General features: G+C 45.7%; 2 protein-coding genes across 4 annotated transcripts in view; one reads left to right on the top strand and one right to left on the bottom strand.

The window, feature by feature from the left end:
* The window catches only part of mad1l1 (mitotic arrest deficient 1 like 1), a 54,709-nt gene extending 42,021 nt beyond the window's left edge, over positions 1-12,688 (top strand). For all 3 annotated transcript variants that reach the window (XM_058091639.1, XM_058091638.1, XM_058091641.1), the window contains exon 18: positions 12,424-12,688. In XM_058091639.1, the coding sequence (XP_057947622.1) occupies positions 12,424-12,573 (150 nt within the window). In that variant the 3' untranslated portion in view covers positions 12,574-12,688. The remainder of the gene's footprint in view (positions 1-12,423) is intronic.
* LOC131142006 (protein ELFN1-like) overlaps positions 11,866-25,634 on the bottom strand; it is a 79,820-nt gene continuing 66,051 nt past the window's right edge. The window contains exon 6 of the mRNA XM_058091637.1: positions 11,866-25,051. Coding sequence (XP_057947620.1) covers positions 23,002-25,051 — 2,050 coding nt within the window. The 3' untranslated portion in view covers positions 11,866-23,001. The remainder of the gene's footprint in view (positions 25,052-25,634) is intronic.

Consider the following 25,634-nt stretch of genomic DNA (forward strand, 5'->3'; position numbering starts at 1 on the left):
GGCGCGTCTGTCTCGGCCATGGCGCGTCCGTCTCGGCCATGGCGCGTCCGTCTCAGCCATGGCGCGTCCGTCTCAGCCATGGCGCGTCCGTCTCGATCATGGCGCGTCCGTCTTGGCCATGGCACTCCCTTCTCGGGCATGTCTGTCGCGGCCGAGATGCAGTTGACGCCACACACATGTGTTGTTGAAGGTTGTGGCAATAAGCTGAAATCGTCGGTCAACGTAGAGATTCCACAAGCTATCAACAAAACAGGACAGACTGATGCGGTGGATGCACCGGATCTCGACTTAGACCAGTCCACATCGCTACCAAGACTCTGCAAGATGCTTCTTTTGTTCTCAGCGTTGACCTGAGGATTATTTTCAATTTAGCAGCAACATGTAGGGCACGTCTTTGCTGAGAGATACTATTGATGCTATTCCATCAGCCGTCATCCCAATGAGAGCGGACATTGGAAGTAATGGAGTAACTGTTCTGGCATTATAATGTACAGAAAATAAGGAAATAAGTATGTCTTGTGTAGAATTGTGTATGATGGGCAAAATTCCTCCCAAAAGTGCAGTTCCCCTCTTTGGACATCTTTTATTGTGCTTTTCAAGCTACCATATCATTCTCCTAGCCGCTAATTGCAGCGTTCAGCAGTGCTAAAAGAGTTATCACTGCTTCTTTAATGCGGCTGATAAATATGACCTTGAATGCAGAATAGCTTTTTCTTGTAAAAAGGCTGTTGTTTTTTTCCAAGCAACTTGTCATTTATTGAAATATGACCATTGAATCACTTGGCATTTGTGCTTTGGATGTGTCATACTTCACTTGAATTGTGCAGGTTACACATTATTAAAGTTATACATTATTAAAGTTATATAGCCAATAACATTTTTATCTACTTTGTAAATGTAGATGTAAGAAGGGATGAGTCCTAATGAAATACCATGACATGACTACTATCAGGAGAAGTATAGAGGGGGAGGAGCCACCTGCTGTGGACCAGCAAGGTGCGCTGTATTCTGTCACATGCTCTGAGCAGCCGCAGTGATGGCACGGGGGTCTCTGGCAAACCTTTAGCACCTTTCAAACAACGCTTTGGTGCTTGAAGCCCCCCCCCTCACCTCCCCTCATCAAAAAAGGCGCGTTTCATTTGCTCACCTGCACAGTACGGATGACGTTTTTTATTTAATTTATCTGAGCTATTTTTTAAAATTGACTTCAAAATTCCCTCCTATCAGCACGATAATTAGCAGTCTTATCATTATCCAGCACCCTTAATTATTAGTGTTCCTACTTTATATTCTCACAACTTTTCCATGCAAAGCTCCTGTAATTCGCCGTAGCTTTTTCTTCTCTTCTTTACTTCCCCCGTCGTGGCTTCCTGTTTATCTCCCACTGCTCACCATGCCTGCCGTCTGATCTCACGAGTGTGTAGCAGCTAATCGCCGTGTTGTGCTGCGTAAGATAAGGGCCTTGGCTGCCAAGGCGGCCTCGCCATTATCTATGTGGATTAATTGTCCTGGTTTGGAGTGAGCACTCACTGATGCCTTGCTCCAGCGCCACCACAAGAAGTATGCATGCATCTCAGGTGAGATCATTCACTGTTGATTATTGTCCACGCACGCAGATCTGCCAACAGTTGTCATGGTAATCAGGGTGCTCTTGGTGGTACGCCAACACTCCTGGTGGCCTACGGAGCAGCGAGGTGTGTTCCTCTAATGGAATACAACACACACTGGCTCTCATGACACGTGGAAGCTAATCTGGACTGCAGGAATATGAAGTGGGCTAATTTGGGGGATAAATGGCTCGGGGGGGCAGGTCGGGTGGAAAAAAAGCAGTCCAGGACGAATAGAAGTAATGACAAATAGGATTGTAAATGTTATTCACCTCTGTAACAGGGCTGCCATATAATCCTACTAATGTGCCCGTCATGCCAACGGCACCCAAATCCCCCCATGCCCAACCCCCCAGAACCTCCTCCTGCGGTGTTATAAGCTCTCTAACCTCCCACTGCCGCAGGCCACCACCTCCTCATCCTGTTTATTCTCCGTCATGATTATGATGATTCATCCATTTTCCTCCGCTTATCCGGGTCCGGGTTGCGGGGGCAGCAGTCTCAGTAGGGAAGCCCAGACTTCCCGGTCCCCGGCCACCTCCTCCAGCTCCACCGGGAGGACACCAAGGCATTCCCAGGCCAGCTGTGAGACATAATCCCTCCAGTGTGTCCTAGGTCTGCCCCGGGGCTTTTTCCCGGCTGGGCATGCCCGGAACACCTCACCAGGGAGGCGTCTGGGAGGCATCCGGTATAGATGCCCGAGCCACCTCAACTGACTCCTCTCGATGTGAAGGAGAAGTGGCTCTACAGTGATGATGATGATAATTATTATTAGTAGTAGTATTGTTATTACTATTACTATTATTGTTGTTACAGATTTAACCAGACCATAAGCATGGTTTTAAGAAAATTCCCAAATAAAAAACAACATAAAGCCATCCCTCGTTTATGGCAGTTAATTGGTTCCACACCCTGGGTGTATAAAAAAAAAAGTGTATACAATGCATATGTGTTCATTCCACCACTGGAGATGGCAACTGCCAACCCAGTCCAAGCCGTGGCAATCTCGTCTTGGCCATGACTGTCTATCTCAACCATGGCACCTCCTTCTCAGCCATGGCACTCCCCTCACCATGGCACTCTTGTATGTTTTGTCAAGTCGTAGTCATATTGTACTGAGCAGCCAGGACACTAAGCATTCCTGTGTTTCTGTTCGTCATCGGTGGCGTCTGGCAGGACAAAAAGCCAAAGGAAAAAAACAGGTGAAGTTTTCCTGAGAAGTCTTTTTGGGGTGGTATTGCCCAACATCTAGTTGGCAACTCTTTGACTTGATGAGACCCTCTCGTCTTGGTCCATCACTGATGAGCAGGTTTGTGTGCGAAGCCATGCAAATGAACATGTTATCATCTTGATGATATGATTTGAAGAACCTCATTTCCGCTTGGTTGATTGCTGCCTTCATATTTCTGCATAGATTTTGCTGATGTATATTTCATGTTTGGCATAGAGGAAGCTAAGTTAGCATCGGAGTAACGCTTGCCAGTTGATAACGGTGTTACAAATGGCGTGTGGAGGACAGCGTGCACACTTTGTGCAAGCGCATGTCATCTCAGCGGGAGGCTATGTGTGATTTGTTATTTTTAGCGCATCCCTCGGCATGACGGCTGATTAGCATCAGTGATTGGCTGTTTATGAGCTCCTGCTCATCACTGAGATAAACACCTTTGCTGCGCCTGACGCTGATTTGCTTCACTTTATTTTATTCTTCCACAACTTCTCATGCTTTTCTTCCGTTGAACCCTTCTAACGCCTCTTTGGATGTATTGGTATGCTTTTAGAGCTGATGGCTGCACACGTCCACATCTAGGCTCTACTCGCACCACTGCTTTGGAACTCCTCATGCGATAGACCATCACAGATGTTGGCTTTTTTTTATCAACATCCACACAGTATAGCGCTGCATTACCCATGCCCGTATGGCCATATTGTCCAGGGGCCTCATTAATAACTTGCTTAGGCACAAAATGGGGCTTGAAAGTTGCGTACGTAACTTCCTACTTAAAGGTTGGGATTTATAAAAAATAAACTTTGTGGTTGGCAAAAAGGCAACACACATTTGGTGGTGAAATGAAACCACATGGTAGGAATAAAGATGCAATGGAAGCCAATAAAGGTTTATCCATCATGGCATGAAAACATGGTAATGGTAATGGTTTTATTTCAGTTGAACATGATTCAGATTACAATTGAGTGCATCACATAATCAGTTCCCAGTTCCACATGTCCAAAAGGAGTAGGAAGAAGCAAAGCTTATTAAATCCTACCCCTCCATCTGGTATTTTTACAATCAGTAACTGTTACGTTTGTTCACTTCCTGCTTTCCTAATATAATAAAAGTTGTTTTTAAGCATTATTTTATTAATTTATTTTATTTATTTATTTTTTGTCACGTGCCAAAGTACGAGGTGATATGACCATACAATGACATAATGGGTACCATAGTAACTGTCAATATAGTGATATATATAGCACATCATGACTGGTTCAAGACTCTTCATCTTTGTATTTAACAAACATCAACTGCTTGTATTGTTTCTTGAATTGGCTCATCGTTGTGCATTGTTTGAGGTCCTTACTCAATCCATTCCATAGTTTGATTCGACATACTGAAATGCTATGGCTTTTTAACGTAGTCCTAGCATGTGTTTGTCAAATTTGGTTCTTCCCTGAACATCACGCTCTTGACTTCAATCATTTTTGTTATTTATTTGATATGACACTGACCATTACACACAGTGTAATCAGGACTCAAAAATACACGAAAAACACAATGCCATGCTTGAATACCTCATCATTTTATTTGATAGTCATGATAATATGTATGGGATTCATCCATACAAACATCAAACATCAGGTTATCAACTCAATCATGATGAAGTTCACAACTTACAGCAATTCATTAGCCACGTTTACATGAGGACTCTTTCCGAATTACTTTTCCAAAAACAATGGTTATATTATAATATTCCAATGTTTTGTCTACATGCGCCGCTATAATCAAACAGAATAGTCACTGGGGTATGCGCAGTAAAATGTAAACATCAACATCACGTGATACCGGCTTCCCAGAGTTTTTCTTTCACTCGTCGGAATAACTCCGCATTGCGAGTTTTTTGTTGGTGTTCGTGCTTGACCAAACACAAGTGGTTGCGACAAATGATAATGCAATGTTTTTTGTATTGACCCAGGATCTTCTTTTTGGCTTTTGATGGCTTTTGAAGTTTTGATGCTGCATATTAAGTTTTATTTCGCCATCCTAGAACTTGAGTCAGTAAAAAGTGGGCCGCAAACAAGACACAAACGCTCGATTCACTCAGGTCTTCTATTGATTTGCTCATTAAAGAATAAAAAAACAAGCACACAGCGGCTGCCTGGGTTCAAGAAAAGCCACTTGTATTGGCTTATTTTGGGTTTGGGTGCACTTCTTGTTGTGCCGCCTCTACCTTGATCTCACTCGCCCGCTACCTTCGATTACCAGAGGGTTACCTTGTGTTTCCTCGCTAATAAAAGAAGATAGAATCTCATTCACCCAATGAACTGTCAAGCCTCTCAGCGTGGAGCGATGAAGGGGACGACCATGCAAAGGACCAATGGCGACGCCGCATTCATGCCTAGAAAATAAGCGCAGCCTCTACAAGGCGCTGCAACGCTGGCTTTCTCTGTTTTTTTGTTTTTTAAGGAAACCAAATCATTTGTATCGGCGGCGAGTGCGAAGGAGGACGGCAGTTAATAAAGTAGAGTTTATGAACACGAGCGAGCCTTAATGACCTTCCTGCTTTATCAGCCTCTCGGGAGTGATTAGCGCCACACAAACGAGCGCTTCCTGGTGCACAGTGACGCAGGCATCCTCCAACCCTGATGACTGTGTTTCAAATTGATTCAAGTCCAATATAAAAGCTTGCAGGACGCTACGAGTTGGTTTTTGTGTTTTATTTCTTGCGCCGTAATTGGGTTGTGTTTCATTTTGTCTAGGAGATTCTTCCTCATGGTCTGCAAAGACGCCTTGATCAGTTAAGAGAATTTCACTAATGCACCTTCTACCTTCTTGTCTTCTTCTCTTTGGACCTGTGCAGTTTGTCTTATTTGTTTTTACCATTCTCATCTACTGCTGGTAGTTTGGTTGGTATGCTTTATTTCTACAGAGTATGCATTTGATTACATTTCCTTAGTTGGGGTCCTGAGTTATCCCACACCTCCCGTCACAATTTGCTTCCATTTGTGAATGGAAGGCAGAAAAGGCATGACATAATACAAATATATTTGTTGCCCCTAGCAATCTAGTCAGAAATAGAAATAGCGTGGCCAAACACAGCAGCCATGCGTTAGTGCATGGATTGCAGCTGGACTGTTCAGGTTGTCTTGGATGATGTTTGGCTTCTCATCTTCATCACTTTTTGCTCAAAGACTGGGTGGGACATTCACCAGTCTGGCTAGATAGTACACCTGTAGTCTGACAGCTTGGTTCTAAGACCCAGTGTATTTATCCTCTAAAGGAGGAGTCCTGTCTAGACAGGAATAATTTGGGTGGTGTCAAAAGATGGTCGTTAGGACACAGTGGATCGGGGCCTCATGGGGCCTCAGAGCCAACGGTGGTCATTTGGGTGGTATGTCTCGGGTGGCGTGGCTCAGGTGGTAGAGTGGTCATCTCTCAACCTGAAGGTTGCAGGTGTATTCCATAATGCGTTCAAGAATTGTATTAAATTTATGACACAATGCGGCATTGCAGGTCTATCACAGAGTCTTGACCTGAAGAGTTTTTCCATCAGACTACCCATCCAGACCCGTGTTTATCCCACCCACCTAGACTTTGAGTGGACGACTTCTCAGTGGATGTTTAAATCTTCTGAGGAGAATGTCGGCGCTTCAAGTCCAGAGGAGACAAGACTGCTTGTCGTCCCCGATCTCCCTCAGGGTAGGATACTTGCTCCTCTGGTTGATGGCCACAGCATATGCCCGCAGTCGCCATGGCAACATGATACACCCCAAACCCACCCGAACATGCCGCTTGCTGGACAGCTGTCAGTCAGGCAGGAAAATGTTCTGCTTCATTTCCTGTTCAACGGGCTGTCCACATCTTCAGCTTTGACGGCCGCAATGAAAGGTGTCCCTCTGCACAACCTAACGGAGGACACAAACGTTAGCAAGACTAGCGTAGCAATGTGAGCTAAAATGCTAACATTACACAGTATTTTAACAGCAACATCATGCTAGGTTAGCATGTAGCAACAGCTCCAAAGTATGCAGCTGACTGATGGATAGTTGACGGAGCTGCATTTTAAGATGTGTTTAAGTGTTGGGCGTATGCAGAAGACAGCTTAAAGGGTGAGCTGGGGGGAGGGGAATCGTGTCCATGAGGAAGGGGCCTTCATGACAACTTGGGCACCTCCTCTGTCAAAAGCGGAACAATCAAGTGATGGAGATGATGTACTTTTACCAACTACACACATGGACAAAATTGTTGGTACCCCTTCAGTGTTCGTCCTGTGGTGGCCTGCAGGGGTGTCCAACGGCCCTTCTGAGCTAAATAAGCTCAGCAAAATAGTAGTCAACACACTGTCTCATTAGGCACGTTTTCAACATAACAGGTGATGTATTCCTTTAGTAGGTTAAAAAGGGAAGAAAAAGAAAGCAAGTGCCCTTCTCTTTGTAATTGGACGCTCATGGTGAAGTGCCGCTAATGATGGATCTTAATTACTGCCATGCCTGGAGAAAAGTGCTCCAGCAGTTCATGATGCGTTGACATGACTGAGTTTCCTGTTTGAGAAATACTCCAGCTTAAACCTAACCCTAACCCTTAATTAACAAATATGGGGTACGCCATGTTCACGCTGCACCATTTCTTCCACCTGGCTTGACGTGAGGTCAGAGGTTAATAGCTATGGCGGCTTGGCCATGTGTTGTTGACGCGTTCCAGACGTTTGGCAGGTCCGAAGGAAACAGAGCCGCGTTCTGCTTCAAATGCGCGTGTTTAATTGTTAGTGTTGAAGCCACGTGATGAGCTCAGCAAAGACAAGCGCTTTCCTTCCTGGTCATTAGTTGGCCGTCTTTAAGTGGTAAACACCACGCTGATTTCAAAATGAATATGGAAAGACGTGCTGCTGAGTCAATCATTATTCTTAGGATCTGAAGGGAATGTCTCCTTCCTGAATGCCAAAATCTGCATTTAAATTGAAATATGCTCATCTGCATATTTATGTTTATTCAATTAAATTCCTCGTGTTTTCCGTCCCTCCCACGTCAACACGCCAGTGGACAGCTCAGCCCCTCCATAGACCTGGTGACTGCTGCTCATGGACGGTGCGGAGGAGGAGCAAATAAGGGAAGTAGTAACGTTGTCCGTGAACCACGCTGTCGGGGAGACACCCGACCGGCCTAAATTGGAGACCATCTCCTTGTTAGCGGCCGACCGCGGAGACAAAGGTTAACTGATCCGTCAAGAGCGTGGATCAACGCAGGCGGACGCTCGGCCTGACCTGTGAAAGTCACTTCCTGTCTGCACGGAATCAACACGCATGGTAAAAACCTTCCCAGCCTGGTGCTCATTAATGACCTCATCCATCACTCAAAGGTCACGCTGCTCCGTGTGCTTTTGCCAACAACCTGTCAAGTAAATATACCTTGGTAATCTGGATTATTTGCCCTCATTATGGGGCAAAACAAAAAGAAGCAATATTTATAGGATGTCTTTGATTGAGCAGGTCTGGGGGGGCCGGAGGCGCCACAAGACCTGCGTGCTTGGACGAGGTCACTAATAAGCCCCGCCCTGCATGTGGAGCAGGAAGTATTGATTTCCTTTAATTGGATCGACAAATGAAAAGAGGAGGCTGAATGGCATAGCGCTCCTTTTCTTGTCTTCGGCACTTAGACGGCAACTTTTAGACGTCTGCTTGAAACGTTTGTTTGTTTTTACTTGACTGGAAGGGAAAACACCTGAACCGTGGTGCTTGCCGCAAAGGTCAGCAATAGTTTACCACCATTTGTTAGGGATGGCTGAGTGAATATGCAAATGAGTATTGACAAGGTCACTATTTGAATATGGTTTTATTTGCAGCTTTGGACTTTTTCTTCAAAAAGGCAAGTGGAAAGTCTGTCCACATAAAAAGGCATTACACTAGCTGTCATGCACATTTTGGCCAATCGGAAGCCCAGATATCAGCAACCACTGCTGAGGTAGCCAGATGTGATAACACATCCCTACATCAATGCACTGATACATCTTAGGGAGGTTCTAAGTAGTGATTCAAAATGGTAAAAGGAATGGGAGTGAGACAAAAAGCTATTACAAAGAAGCAGTAAAGTGAAATACACTGTTTATCACACCCCCCACCAGCACCCCCCACCCCACCCAATGATAAGTAGCTGATGGCTGTGGGCATGCTTGATGTCAGTCTTCCCAGGAGGCTAGTGGGAATGTTGCTCCCGGTGAAGATGGCTTCACGGTCTGGAACTCGTGTCCATGTTCGTAAATCCTCCCAAGTCCGAGTCCATGGTTCACAACGGTGGAGTGCCATCTCCGGGTCGGGGATGAGATCCTGTCCCAAGCATTTCTGCCATTTCTACTGTATTTGAATGTGGCCGAGTACAAGTGAAGTATTTTGTGTGTACGTGGTGGAAGCCCACTAGGGGTAAACAGCTGCTGTACAGCGTATAGCAGGGGTACGCAACCCGCGGCTCCGCAGCTGTAGGCCGCTAGTCATTCTCCTAAAAAGGTTGTTTTATTAGCTCATTTTGAAGTATATATTGTTTATCAAAGTAAAGCTTTTACATCGGATTTGTAAATATGCTTATAATTAGCCAATGAAAATATGCGTTTATGCCCCTCGCGTGGCGAACCATGAATACATCCAGGAAAATAATTCATAATTCATCAACATCCATCGCAGCCTTTTTTCAGAAGAAAACAGACCCAAAACACACCCAAATATGCATTCGGTTTATTTGCTTTGTATATACCTCATTCCCAAAGAAAAGTGCCAATCCGAATTAACATACAATCGGATTAACAGGGGTGGAATATCCCTTTCCCCAATCCGATTGAGGTATCTTGTACCTGCTCAAACGGAAAGTTGTCAGGGTGCGTTCTTCTTTTTGGTGTTTTTCTTCTACTGTTGTTCATTGGCGGTTGGCAAGCAGCTTTCGTGTGCATTACTGCCATCTGTGGAAAGTCCAGTTTTATTAAAAAATATATATATCTATATAAAACATGTCCCGAGTTTAATTATAAGATATTAGCAAGATTGAATTTGATCTTTTTGATATTTTATCTTTAAATTTATCCCGTGTGCATTCTTTCAGCGCATGCTCAGATATGACGTAACACGCAGCTCCAGACGTTCTTCACTTTTAAAAATGGAAGCCAGCAGTCTGCACTGGACTGCTGCGGAAAGTTTGTTTTTGATCCAAACTAAATTTCAAGACTGGATGAAGGAAAAACTGGCAATACGGAGTTATTCTGACGAGTGAAAGAAAAACTCTGGGAAGTCGGTATCACATGATGTTGATGTTTACGTTTTACTGCGCATGCCCCATTGACTATACTGTTTGATTATAGCGCCGCATATAGACAAGAGATTGGAATATTCCTTTCCATGTATACCATTGCTTTTGGAAAGGTCATTCGGAAAGGGAAAAACTACTCATGTAAACGTGTCTAATGTTGGTTTTTCACATAAGAGGGGGCAAAATGGCTCTCTTGAGTAAGGGTTGCCGACCCCTGGTACATCGCAGTTATGTAGCCAAGGAATATGTGAGGAATGTTGGAAATTGGCTTTTCAAAATACTCCCATCATTTGGAAATGCTAAAAGGGTTTTGGTACGTTTACATATTTGGACGCTGAAATTCTGCTGGGAACGCGACCCGTGACTCGCCCTTCCAAAAGTCTTGATTTGTGTGTGTGTCTTCATTAAGCTCCATGTTAGCTTCATGTCAGCGAAGCACTGAGAGGGCAAACTCTGGTCTCCATGGTAACTGGGGCGGGGGGGGGGTGTTCTCATCTTTGATGCAGCAGAGTCGTGCAGGAAGCTGCGAGTGAGAGCCTGAGAGAAGGCAGAAAAGAAGAAAATGCAGAGAGGAGGGCACCGACAGAGCCATGCAGTGAGACCATGATACACTACATGGTGTGTGTGTGTGTGTGTGTGTGTGTGTGTGTGTGTGTGTACAGTAGGCTTGGATAACTCATTAGAAAGTCAGCAGCCTGGTAATAAGCTGCCTTTATTGATGGAAGCCTCTGAGAGCATCCACGCCTTTGCGAAGCAGCCAAGTGTGTTTTTCTCCAATGATGATGTATGTGTTTAAGGCTGTAAAAGCCATCAAAATACACTTCTACGCTTTTCTCAAGCAGACATGAATAATTCATCACATTTCTGTCTTCTTTAAATACTCAAAGTTCAAATTTCCTTTGAATTTTAATGATCAACGTACCAAGATTGGCCCCAAGAAATGCAGTGACTTGTGCATTCACTCCTCTGATCGTGGCTTGTCCTGGCACAGTGTTTTTGTATCCTTGTTAAAACATATTCCTCCTCCTCGTCCTCCATGAACTCTTGATTTACTACAGCCGCGTAACGTCCTGCCATTGCTCGAAGCCAGCCATCATACAACATGAAACAGGAAGTCACAGGAAGTGGCCACCGCGTAGCTCTGCCACTGGTGCCCATTCACATTACAATGAAAAAATATAATCCGACAAACAAACTTTTATTTACCTTTGTCACAAAACAACACAGGTGCATTTTGAAATGATTATTGTCCCACAAATTGACGCTACAAGATATTGTCAACATTTTTTGAAACCAGGTAAACCGCTGTTATAATATATAATAATAATCTTTTAATGTCATCTTTCATTCTGGCAGTTTGTACTGTCTGTCAAACATGTACAGCATTTCTTGGAAACTGACTTTTAAACAGCATGACTTTCTTTCAATGCACAGAAATTCACATGTCTGTTGGTATTTACGTACTTTGCCCCCCAAATGTCTCAGTGAGTGTTGGATGTCAGGACGAAGGCTCTGCATTTACATGTGGGTTTATTCTTTTTTTACCATATGGGGAAACCGGGTAGAGTGGTTTTCTTGCATTTTATGTTGTTATCGCCTTTGAAGGAATTCAGCATAACCGGCTTGTTTGTGTTGATGGGCTCATTATCCATACCCCCCCCCCCCCCCCCCCCCCCCCAATACCTACATTACCTTGCATGGCAGAGACGAACATACAGTATGACTATGACATATACTCATATACTTATGGTTATTTTCATTTCATGTGTGATTCATTGATTTATTTATATTGCTCTTGGTGGGGGTGGGGCGAGGTCTCATCAGATTTTGTGACGCCCACTGTTAAATGGGCACCTGTACCCCGTGCATGTTCTCACGTGAGGGCCGATGCTTTCTGTGATCTATAGGCTTCTTGTCAAATACTGTGTGTGTGTGTGTGTGTGTGTGTGTGTGTGTGTGTGTGTGTGTGTGGGCTGATTGGAAGACGTCTCCCAGCACACTACGCCGTTCTGCTCCTCCTTCGCTTCCTCGCTTCCTCCATGCAATGTTTTAATTACTCCATCCCTCGTTTCCCTCATCACTCTCTCCTTCACTCTATCGCCCTGAGCTGCTCCTTCTAATTAATCCACACAGATTTAGACACCTTCAGTCTGCCGTGGATGCTCGCACACGCACACACACACACACACACGCACATGCACATTATTGTGACAATTCCCAGCAGATGGAAACAACATAGTGATGACACTTTTACTTTGAAAGTCTTTCTCTTTAACTGTGTGTGTGTGTGTGTGTGTGTGTGTGTGTGTGTGTGCAGGGCCCGACAGGAAACATGCAGCTGATGGAAACGACCTTCTCCAAAAGCCTGGATGAGATGGTGAACCTTCACCTTCATCACCAGAACAGCATCCCTGTCTTCATCTCGGCGGTGACCCTTGAACTCTTTGGCCGGCAAACCACTGCTTGACATTTTTTTATTGTTCCATTACTTCATGACAAAGTTGTCAGGAGTTTTTTGTTTTTTTTTAACCTCTGTCCCTTTTCACTTTTTTGTGTTTGTTGAACATAAACGTTCTACTGAAGTTTCTCCTTGTGGTCTTTTTGTAGGGAGCAGGAAGGAGGTTAGACGTGGTCCAGGAGCTGGGGGGGGGGGGACCTACTGGTGACAGAATTTCACGACTTCACTCTGTCACGGTTTGTCAAAAATCTATTCACAAGATGGGATATATGATTTCTCCCTTTTCTGACCTATAAATGTAGTTAGAATGTTGTATTCTGGTGTTAAACCATGCCAAAATTTCAGAGAATAAGGTTTGTGCTTGGAAGGAATCCCTGAACAAGTTTGGGATGGCTGTGAACGCTTTGTTTAACTACCACTGGCTTAAAGTCCGGACTTCCAGACTGTAGGCGTGTCTGGGTACGAGCTGTACAAGCTGAGTGTGACCAATCACAGTGGTGTGGACGTGCCCGCAGGCGGACCATGGCTGTTTTGGAGATCCAGGTGGGATCGGTGCAGATTCTGGAAGATCTAAAAAGCATTCTGTGTGGGTTATTGTGTGTATCTGCTCTATAGGAGTCCACAACGCATTAGACAGGGCTAAAAAATGAGTGTAATGGGTCCCCTTTAATAAATGCCGCCAATTAGGCCAAAAACTTGACTTTTTTGCCTAAATGATGCATCTTGTAGCATAAAGTCTATCAAATAAATACTGGGCTGCACGGCGGACGAGTGGTTAGCATGCAGGCCACACAGCTAGGAGACCAGAGTTCGATTGCACTCTCAGGCATCTCTGTGTGGAGTTTGCATTGACTCCGGTTTCCTTCCACATTCCAAAAACATGCTAGGTTAATTGGCGACTCCAAATTGTCCATAGGTATGAATGTGGGTGGGAATGGTTGTTTGTCTATATGTGCCCTGTGATTGGCTGGTGACCAGTCCAGGGTGTACCCCACCTCTTGCCCGAAGACAGCTGGGTTAGGCTCCAGCACCCCCGCGACCCTTGTGAGGATAAGCAGTAGAAAATTAATGAATGAATACTAAATAATGCTACCATTAGGAGAACCAGAGTATAGAGGGGGAGGAGCCACCTGCTGTGACCCAGAAAGGTGCACTGTATTGGGGCACACAAGCCCCGAGCAGTCGCTGTGACGCCACAGAGGTCTCTGGCACTTTTCAAACAGCACGGCGCTGGCATTTCAGGTGATCAAGTGTTTCCATTCATGGGATCATTCGTGGTTGCTGATACGATTAAAGACCATATTTCACACCCAATTCATATTCTACATAACTTTCATTTCCATCCAGCAGTTGGAAAGTCCTCCATGGCTTTAGGCGTTAACGTCCACAGGCAGGAAAAAAGGAGCGTTGTCTCACAGCACAGCACAGCACGGGTCATCTCGCCTCATCTCACATTTTTAAATCATAGGTAGTCAGAGTTATTTTGAATTAGCACCGGCCCCTACCTGTTTACCCTAAGAGCCTTTTTGTCCTATCATGAGCGCACCCCCCTCCCCATTCATACATGTTGATACACAGCTGTTAGGATTTGCTGCAGATGCGTCACAGCTTATTGTCTCCCTGGGGAAACGAGTGGTAGCACACACCTTCCATTTTATTCTGGCTTGGCATGAAATGAATATTTACCTCTCATTACCTCTCATCACCGCTAGGGGTACGCCAGCCCCTGGTTGGGAATCACTGTTCTCCAGTATTTCATTGAGCGATTGTGAAGAAATGTTCTTTTTGCGGGAAGAAGGCGCCTTTGAGTTCTCCCTTTGTGCTAAATCAACCTTTTTGTCCCGCAGCACAAACCTGTCAAGTTGAAGCAACTTGCCTTCCATTGCACCCTCTTCCACCTCACCTTCCTCTCCCTCATCGTCCCCGCTCTTTTATTCGTTACTCTCACCAGCAAGCCTATCAAAGTAGCTTTGCTGCTCTTTGGTGCCATTTGTGTGACAGTGGAAATGGACCAGGCCACTTTTCCTCAGGTTGGATCGGGGAGAGGCGGAGCGGAGTGGTTAGCATGTGGTTGGATTCTTCGCTCGAGCATCTCTGTGTGGAGTTTGCATGTTCTCCCTGTGTGTGACTTTTCTCCGGGTACTCCGGTTTCCTCCCCCTTTCCAAAAACATGTTAGCTTCATTGGCCACTCCAAATTGTCCATAGGTATGAATGTGGGTGGGAATGGTTGTTTGTCTATATGTGCCACCAGTCCACCCGAGTCAGGATGAGTGGTACAGAAAATGGATGGAAGGAAGACAAGGCTCTCATCTTTCATCAGAAAAAAGTTGGTTTATATTGCATTCTTTAGTAATCATAGGGAAGCACATGGGATAGTTTCGTGGAAATATCAGTTCCTGACTAGAAAAGGGAGAAAAACAACTTTTTGCGGACCTGAGACCAATTCAAGTGGATGGGAAATATAACAACACATAATCATGCTCACGGACCGATCGCAGCGGCAGATTGCGGGCGTAATTACTTCGGGTATTACGGTTAACGTGCCGGGAACCATCCATCCCATGTGCTAATAGAAGCCTGCCTTTCCCCAAAGTAAAACATTGGTGGAGAAAAGTGAACATGCCTGGGCCTCCCTGCTGAGACTGGTGCCCCCGCGACCCGGACCCGGCTAAGCGGAATGGAATGGTTGAATTAAATTTTATTTGACTCATACAAAGTAGTGTATCTATACTTATAAAGCACATATGCTATTCTTAGTAAACATTGTCAAGTTAAATGGCATGTTGTTGTATGGACATTTTGTACCGATGATGGATTTGGGATGGGCAGGGGTATAAGTGGGGGCTCCTAATAACATTTTACTTGGGGCCCAATTTGGCCAGGGGCTTCCCTTGGCATGATAGACAGTACAACAAAGGTGGATGCAAACTGGTGTTGCCATGGATGAATATGAATGTGAATTGCTCATGACGGAGGTGAAGTCTTGGTTATCTTGACTTCATCAGCCATCCAAACTAATTAGCATTCAGGCTGATAGCTCATTAAATATTCATCAGCTGACAGAAAGTGCCCAGGCAGCGCTTTTTCACTTTGCTTTGTCACTCCAAACACTTTACAGTATACACCACGGGTGTCCTACCTCCCGTTCCAAACACACTTACACTATACACCACGGGTGTCCTACCTAACATTCCGAACACACCTCCACTATACACCACGGGTGTCCTACCTCCTGTTCCAAACACACTATCACTTACACTATACATCGCGGGTGTCCTACCTCCCGTTTCAAACACCCCTACACTTACACTATACACAACAGGTGTCCTACCTCCCGTTCCAAACACACTTACACTATACCCCACGGGTGTCCTACCTCCCGTTCTAAACAAACCCACACTTACACTATACACAACAGGTGTCCTACCTCCCGTTCCAAACACACTTACACTATACCCCACGGGTGTCCTACCTCCCGTTCTAAACAAACCCACACTTACACTATACACAACAGGTGTCCGACCTTACATTCCAACCACACTTACACTATACACCACGGGAGTCCTCCTTCCCGTTCCAAACACACCTACACTATACGCCACGGGTGTCCTACCTAACGTTCCAAACACACTTACACTATACACCACAGGTGTCCTACCTCCTGTTCCAAACACACCTACACCTACACTGTACACCACGGGTACCCAACCTCCCGTTCTAAACAAACCTATACTTAGACTAGATGGTCAGTGGGGTGGCTGGAAAGCCCCGCCACTGCTTTTGGAGCGTCTATCACATGTTTTGCTCACATGCTCACCATCATGGTGGCCAAACTCACACGGGGTTGCATGATTTTCTTGTGTTTCAAGTACATGGGCCAGACGTGGCCATCAAAGAGGCCGGGGGGTCTGGTACCGTGTAGTTCCTTGAACACCTCCTCTTTTTGCATTCTTATTCATTCTTTTTGCATTTTGCATTTCCATATGGGATGGAAATAAAGTTCTGGTTCAGCACGTTGATCAATGATTGGTAGGTGTAAAGCAGGAAGTCCTCTACAATGAGAATGTGAGTCTCCTCACAGCATTCATAAGGAAGTGAATACTGATCAGATGATGATGAGCCTATATTTAAAAAAAAAAAAGCTGCATAGATGGACATTTTAATGTGTCATATGGCCCGTAAGTCATATCTCGATATATTTAGGTGAACTATCCATATGCTGTAATGAGTGTAGACAAAAGTTAAGGAAAGCAGCTATTGCCAAGCCCCTCCCCCCCAAACCTCTACTGTCCAAACCTACGATTATGCTGCATTCAAGACAACACGGGGAAAGGTCTATGTTTTTGTGTGCTGTGTTCCAAGAAGCTAGTGTATGCTAGGGGTGGAACCTAATCCCAATACGGTATTCGGAACGCACAAATAATTACTTGTTTATTTTTTACGAATAATTCATTGGAACAAATATTTTTAAAATAGTAGTATCAGGGAACAATGAAAACATCAAAAAGCTGCATTTCTTGGTGAGACCACAGTCTATGTCCGGATCAGCCAATGAGGGACTGGTGTTCAGCAGTAGGGGGCGGGGACAGAGCGACACAGAGCAGTCTGCGTGCCCCTCCCAGCAACAGAGGAGGCTCAACTTAGTTAGTTAGCATCCGTATTTTGTTTATAAACATACGACCTTTCACCTCTGCTGGGTTTCCGATGCTGTTTTCAACTATCAGTAATAGCGGAGTTTGACTCCGTTGGGCTGCATTTAGTTGCTATTTACTTCCGGGGGTTGGGCTTCTCCTGTTGGCTCTGTTAGCATTAGCTCGCTAACGTTAAGGCTGTTGACAGTGTAATGTTGACTTTGCCTTTAAACGGTTAAGTAAGTACTTGTGTAGAACTTAGTTGTAGTTGTAGTAGTAGTGTAGTAGGAACTTGTGTAGAATTGGATGCACTTCTGGGTGGTATTTGGTACCTTTAAGTTAGTGTGTGGGGGGTGGGGGGGGGTCATGTTGACAATTATATTTTCATAGTTTTTGATTCAGCCATCCATCAGGTTATAGATGTTATTATTATTTCCTTACAGGTTTATTGGTGGATATATGGAAAAATCATTGGTCAATTTATTCCTAGTTAATAAATATGATTTGTGTTTTTATTTTATTTTTTATTCATTATTTTTTATAATTTTTTTAAAAATAAGTTATAATTTTTTGAAAATAATATAACTCGAATATCTATATATAATCTATATATATATCTATAATATATTTTATCAGCAGCGATCCCAAGCCACCCTTCCAGCTCCACCGAGAGGACCCCAAGGCGTTCCCCAAGGTGTTCCCGGGCCAGCTGTGAAACATAATCCCTCCAGCGTGTCCTAGGTCTGCCCCGGGGCCTTCTACCGGCTCCGGTAGCTTATACCGGGCATACCGGGAACTCCTCACCATAGAGGCGTCCGGGAAGCATCCAGACTAGAAGCGGCTCTACTACTCTGTAGGTGTGTTTTCCCTGTTTAGACAAGGACTGGATGGTACGTAGTGGCTCGCCACCAATCGCGTACTCCGGGGGCACTGGACCGGGTTTGCTAGAACCTCTTCGAGGCCGACCAAAAGTCGTGCTCCATGGCTTCACCTAATTCCTCCCACACCTGAGTTTTTGCCTCGACCACAGCTGTTTTTGTTTCTAACATGTGTCGTGTTCCACACTTTGGACACCCCTTGTTATACACAGTACAGTACTGTACTGTATAGTCTGTACAGTATATACAGTCCTTATATTTTCTTTGTGTCATGAAAGAGATAACACAAATAGATAGAAAGACAACAAGAACACACGCAGCATGAGCAAGCAGTAAAGAAGTTGGGAAGGTTGCTTTACGGAAATCATCTCCTCACTAAATGTTTCAAAGCAATTCTCCTCCATCTTTAATTCATCACAACACTTAAAGCATGGCAGCCTTTCCACACACACCACACTCTTCTTCCTCTCCTCTTTTGCTGCTCCTCCTTTGTTTTTGTCTCGTTCCCCTTTTTCGTCTCAACTGTTCCTCGACATGCAAAGCGTTGGTCCCAAAAATCGTACTAAAGCGAGTGTCACATATTCCTGTCCTAAATGACACATCCCAAGCATAATAGTACCCATTATGTCATTGTATGGTCATATCACCTCGTACTTCGGTACGTAAAAAAAAAAAATCAAAAAATAAAAATTAATAAAATAAATTACATTAAAAAAAAAAAAGGAAGTGAACAAATGTAACAGTTACTACTACTATAAAGAACCAAATGGAGGGGTAGGATTTAATAAGCTTTGCTTCTTCCTACTCCTTTTGGACATGTGGAACTGTGAATTGACTGAATTGTAATTTGATGCATGTTCAAATCAAATTAAACCATTATCATTACCAAGTATGAAAACATTGACGTCAGTAGAACTCTTAGAAAATCTGAGCCATCCCAAACTTGTTTCAGGGATCACTTCCAAATATCCAAACCTCATGATCTGAAACATCGGCATGGTTTAACACCAGAATACAACATTTTAACTCTATTCATAGACCCGAAACGGGGAAAAAGAATCATAGGTCCACTTTAATGGCAGTGGGAACCTTGCACAAAAATAATGAAAAAAACTCAAAATAAGGCTGGAAATAAAAAAATATTCAAAGAAATGACAATTGTCATTGACATTGACAATGTCAATGGAAGTGATGGGACGGATGAACCAATCAGAGTCCAGTATGGGAACATATGGACTCTCTTTCTGCTAAATCCAGCTTGGAGCAACAAAGCAATGATTTCCCAACATGCAAAGAATCCACTCATGATTTGTCAAAGAAAGGAGAAACGGTGAAACTTTATTGTGCTCTTTTAAATGGTTGGACAGGAAAAAAGAAAGAAAGTCTTCCGCTGAGGCGTCTCCGCTATCGTTTGTGTCCGTCTCACAGCATTCCGGCTTTGAAAGTCCCGATGAGCATCAGCGCTCCCATCAGCGTCCTCGTCAACTCGTTGTCTGCCGCTCTGACAAGTCCGGCACAAGCGGTCGCACATGGCGGCACGGACAAGATGGACAATAGCGTCTACTCGTCGGTCAACAAGAAGAAAGCACAAGGTTGAAAAGATGGCAGACCCAGAAAAGAAGAGCAGAAAAAGTGGAATATTTTAAGGCTGCTGTGGAGCTGAAGCCACAATCCGGGCAGGCTCGTCGCTCTGCTTTCGGATGGGCTCCGGAAAGACGTCCAGCTCCATAAAAAAAGCTGTGATGTCATCGCCCTCGATTGTGGCGTTACCGGCGCTCAGAAAGGTTTCTTTGTACCATTTCATCACACAACAATCAACGTTGGCCAGTCTGTTCTCTCCAGAATTTAGTCAAATGTTAAGCACTACAACTCATTTCATTTCAAAAATATATTTTTGAAAGTAGAAAAAAATATATATATAATTACTTATTATAATTAGACGTTTTCTACAGACTGCAGTGGAACCTCTAAATTTCCACGGTCTGGGCTGGGGTTAGGATTAGAGGTGGAGCTGGGTGGCAATGGTGGTTAGGATTGCTGTTAAACAGCTGGGAGTTGGGCTACGGCTGTGGTTGAGCTTTGAATTGGAGCTGGAGTTGGGGTTACAGTTTGGACGGGCTCAGCTTTGGGCTTAGCCTAGAGTTGAGCCTGGCTTTGTGGTTGGAGTCATCAGGCTGAGTTTAGGGTTGGGATGGGCTCAGCTTTGGTCTTAGCCGCCTAGAGTTGAGCCTGCTGTTGTGGTTGGAGTCATAGGGCTGAGTTCAGGGTTGGGATGGGCTCAGCTTTGGGCTTAGCCTAGAGTTCAGCCTGCTGTTGTGGTTGGAGTCATAGGGCTGAGTTTACGGTTGGGATGGGCTCAGCTTTGGGCTTAGCCTACAGTTGGGCCTGGCCTTGTGGTTAGAGTCATAGGGTTAGGGTTGAGATGGACTCAGCTTTGGTCTTAGCCTAGAGTAGAGCCTGCCGTTGTGGTTGGAGTCATAGGGCTGAGTTTAGGGTTGGGATGGGCTCAGCTTTGGGCTTAGCCTAGAGTTAGGGCTGGGCTTGTGGTTGGAGTCATAGGGCTGGGATTATGGTTAGGATGGGCTCAGAGTTGGAATTGAGGCTGGGGTTAGGGTTGGAATGGACTCATCTTTGGGCTTAGCCTAGAGTTGGGGATGGGCTTGTGGTTGGAGTTATAGGGTTGGAATGGGCTCAGTTTTGGGCTTGGGCCTAGAGTTTGGGGCTGGGCTTGTGGTTGGAGTTATAGGGTTGGGATGGGCTCAGAGTTGGGGTTGGGGTTGTGGATCGGGCCGGGGTTAGGCTCGGAGTGGGCTCAGTTAGGATTAGGTCAAGTGGCAATATTGGAGGTTCCACTGTACTAATTTTGCACTTTGTTGTACAAAATCTTACTAAATTCTTGTGAGAAAGTGGCTTTTTTTGCATGTCACAACTAGTCAACATCAGCTTTCGTCTCGGCTTGAGGTGTCCCCTTGATGGCTTTAGCAGAGTTTTGGCACAGATTGAACTAATTAACCTCTGCTGTTGCCACTGTGTTTTTGTCCTTTCTTGTCCTTCACATTCTGACAACTGATTCTAACACAAAAAAATCCCATCAGTGTAAAAAGTTACAACTTTTTCAACAGGTCACCATAAATGCACAACTTCCGTGGACTTGTGAGAGGGCCCTTGTGGTCTATAAACTCATCATGAGAAGTAATTTGACTGTTGGCAAAGAATACATTCATCATCTGCGTCAGCGGCGGACTCTGCATGAGTACACTTGAGCGTATGCATTTGTTGTTTTGGGGTGGGGGAGGGGTGTTCTACAGGGGGTCAATAGATTTCCACAGTACTTTGGTCTTAAGAATGATTGGACGATTGAAAGGTGACACGATCTTGTGCAAATTGTGGTTGGATGTTTCATACAGCATGTACTGTATACTGTATGCGTACTGTGTGTACCGTTGTACGCTAGGAGGTCTGTATATAGATCGTGCCTGAAATTGTTTGCAAAACACTCAAGTTGGCACGACGGCACCACAGTGGAACCAGAGATTATAAACCAAAACCAAAGAAAAAGCAAGTAACCCAGTTCCAAACAGGGACACAGTGGAGCTACGGTGTTTCAGGAAGGAAGTCGACAAGAGTTCTAGCTCTTTTTTTCCTTAGTTTTTTTTTTTTTAAACAGTGCAGATAGGTTTCCCCTTGTGGGAATTAAAGACATTCACTTGAAGATTTGTTATTTTTTTTCTTTGAAGTTCAACTTCAAAATAAACAAAAAAAAAAAACAACATTGAAACTGAGCCGGCCGGTGGTTAAGTAACTTCCGGGGAAAGGTATTGAAAAAGCACGTGGTACAAACCTCTGCTGCAAATATAGAACTTTAACTCACACCTGGACAGCACCTCCTGGTGTTAGCCGAGGAGCCGCACCAGGTCCTCCTTGTAGAAAGGGGGCGCTCAAATGTCTCAAAATGCCTCAAACGACCAGTTGGGGCATGCCGCCACGGAGCCATGCCACGTTGAAATAATCGGATACAGTAACCATGAGGATCATAGGAACAGTAAGAAGAAGAATTCATCGTAGTAAGAATAAGAATAATAGCAACATATTGGAACATCTTTGTCTTCAAATTCTCTAATATAAAAGCAAGAAGAAGCTAGAAAAGGACTCCGCTATCCCTTGTTGGCTTTTGGCACGTTACACCTTACTCATGACCCCTTTTCCACTGCACGGTTCGGTTTGGCTCGGCTCACTTCGGGGCTTTCGCTTTTCCACTCCAAACAGCTCCTGCTCCGTAGTCACGGGAACTTCAGTGATGGTCAACATCGGAGTAGAAGGAAGGTCTCTTGCATTGCAAGTTGCGCTTTTCTCATGTACGCGGTTGTAAGCGCCTGGTTCAACCAGCAACCGCCGGTTGCATGAGAGTCGAGAGAGCTAGGCGTCGAGCCTCACAAGGCTCAGGGAGTGAGGTTTGCCGATGTACCCTCGCTCAGCAACGCCGGCTGGCATCCAGTCCACGATGAAGCTGAATAATCTACCAGCAATACTACAAATAGTACCTTGCCATGGTACCTGGGTTTGCTAGTGGAAACTCATCACTCTGGAGTCCAGCTGAGTAGTGCAGTGGGAAAAGGGCGTTAGTGTCTCTTGCGGAGGCAGTCCCTTCCTGTTTAAGCTAAGTCAAATTTCAGGACATGTCGCCCGCTAACTTTATCTCGTCTCACTGAAAACATACAAAGAGCTACATAAGTTGGAGCTGTGAGTTCCGTTAGATTAGAAAAGAATCGGTAAAAGTTGGGAATTTTGTGGTTGTGTATGACTCCATTTTGGTCCTCCATGCCATGTTTTTGGGAAGGCTTTGAAAGATCTGTATGTTGAGTCCTTCACATCCTGGTTTCTGAGTTTGTGTGTATTTACAGGTGTGTGTTCACAGTGTATGTTTCCCTCAGGCCTTTTGCTGGGCCGACACCCCCTTCCAGTAGTCCAAAATGTCGTGGAGATCCTCGTCTTTCGCGAACTGAACCTTCCGCCGTAATGCATGCCCGGCCGCCACATAGCTTTCGTCCTCCATGGACGCCTGCCGGTGCCTCTTGCGGTGCAGTTTGAAGCGCTCCCACAGGCCGAGGGTCGGCGTGCAGAGGAGCCCTTCCTCTTCCTCCTCCTCATCCTCGTCGGGGCTGGAGCAGTAGCTGAGGTTGTGGTACTGCGGTGACAGAGGGTAATGTGGCGCCAGCTGCGAGTAGGCCAACTCCCGCTGCTTGGCCTGCCGGCTGAGGGTGAGCGGGTCCAGTACGGAGGGCTTGCGGCCACCAGGATGGTAATGAAGCTCCTGCATGATCTGGGGGTGGTGCTGCAGTTCCTGGAGGTGTTGCTGGGAGCCGGGGTAGGAGTGGCGGTGCTCGTGGTACTGGCGGATTCTCTGGGCCTCAGCTCGCAGAATAGCTGCTGCCGGATTGACAGTACGGATGGTCTCCTCTCCTCCCCTTTCTCCTCTCTCGCCTGGCGAGGTCCTCTCAATGTAGCGAGTCTCCGAGGAGTGATAGGCTCCTTCAGAGTGGAATGAGCGTGGGCTTCGGGTAGAACCGGGAGAGGAGGATGTGCTGGGCCTCTTGGAGGTCGGGGGAGCCTCCATGCTGTGGTGTCGTTGCAGTGAGTGATGGTATCCTCGCCCTCCTCTCGCTCCCTTATAGACTGGGGAGAGGAACTCTCCTCCTCTGCCTCCTCGCTCTCCTTGCTCAGAGAGGAGCACCAACTGGGGCTCTGCTGTGGAAACGGCGCCTCCACCTGCAGAAGATGGGGATTTGATCCCCTGTTGGAAGGAGGTAGATTCCGACTTGAGAGCATCTATGCAGTTGTTGATGATCTGGTTCACTTTATCCACTTCTTTAGCGATGGTGGAGATCTCAGCAACAGACCCCTGAGGGTTGGCTTGCAGCGACATATCTTGCGCCGCACCAGACCCTCTGACCTCCATGTAGTTAAGCTTAGCAGGCTTGTGTGGGGGCGTTTCCACCACCTCCTGCAGCTGGTATGGATCTATCTCGGCACCCTGAGGTAGGTAGGGCATCCTGGACAAACTGTCCCCGCCGGCAAGCTTCTGAGAAACAGGACCGCCACTGCTTCCTTCGATATCCCCTTCACCACCGTACTTGAGCTCTATCAGAGTTCTCTGGATCCTGCTCATCTTGCGTTCCTTCTCCTCCATGATCCTCCTCCTCCTCAGGCAGTGGACAACAAATCCGAGGAAAAGCAGCATTCCGAACAAGCATCCCAGGATAGTCATAATGTAGTGGGTCGCTGACGACTGATTGGCTACCCTTTCCGGCCCCCCCCTGCGGCCAGTGGAAATGGTCAGGCAGGTGTGGTTGAAGCGCAAAGAGTTGCGTATGGAGGCCACACAGTATGTGTAGTCCGTGTTGGGTTTTAAGTTCTTCAGCTCGATGTCTTCTCTTTGATTCTTCAGCTTTTGGATATCAGTGAAGAAGCTATTGTTGTAAAGCATCAGGATGTACATTTTTTTGTAGGGATGAGGGATTTCCACCGTGATCACAGCACTCGTGTGCAGCAGCTGCTTCAGAGTCATGATGGGGTTGGTTTCCGTAAAAATGGTGTGATAGATCACCTCGTCGGGGGGTGTGCCCGAAGCGCAGTCGTCCAGTCCACATGGGGAGAAATCCGGGGACAGGGTGGTGGCGTCTAACAAGCCGTTGATGTAAAAAGATGTTGCGTTGCCGCCGACCTCGGTGCACACTAAGCTGAGCACGTGCAGGGCGTTGCGTTGCGTGGGCATGCGGGGATTTTGGCTCAGGAGATTGTACCCTGAGAATCCTTGAGGCGAATCGCACACCATCCTCTCGCTGGTCCTGTTGGGGAAGGCGCCAAGCCAGCGCAGAAAGCCCAGCAGCTCGCAGGAGCAATTGAAGGGATTGGTGTAAAGTTCGCAAGTGGTCAGCTTGGAAAGTCCAGTGAACAGACTGCCGTCCAGCACCTGGATCCTGAAGAAAGAGGAGGACAGGCAAAACATTAAAGGTCAATGTCAAGGTCAATGTGACTTTCTGAAGGTAAAACTGCCAAAGAGACCAGTAACAATTTCAAGACCACAGGAGAATGAAACCTCATTGTTATCGCATCAAAATCAGGAGGCACAGTGTCTTCCCAGGTACGGAACGATTCCATGGCCAAACAAATCCCCTTCAATCCCCCTCAAAAATAATTAAAATAATCAAAACTCAAATTTATTCCTTTTATTGCTTTTGCATTCATTCATTCATTTTCTATATGGCTTGTCCTCACTAGGGTCTAGGGGGCATGCTGGAGCCTATCCCAGCATATCTTCGGATGAGAGGCGGGGTCCACCCTAGACTGGTGGCCAGCCAATCACAAGGCACATATAGACAAACAACCATTCACACCCACATTCATCTCTAAAGTCACCAGTGAACATATCATGCATGCTTTTGGAGTACTAGAGGAAACCATAGTACCTGAAAAGATGCCTAGCCCACATTTGAACCCATCTCTTCCGGATCACTTTTGCATTACCTGGTTTTTAACCCTTTCAGGGACAGTGGTCACTAC

This window comes from Doryrhamphus excisus, chromosome 1 (assembly GCF_030265055.1).
Source record: "Doryrhamphus excisus isolate RoL2022-K1 chromosome 1, RoL_Dexc_1.0, whole genome shotgun sequence".
Lineage (NCBI taxonomy): Eukaryota > Metazoa > Chordata > Actinopteri > Syngnathiformes > Syngnathidae > Doryrhamphus > Doryrhamphus excisus.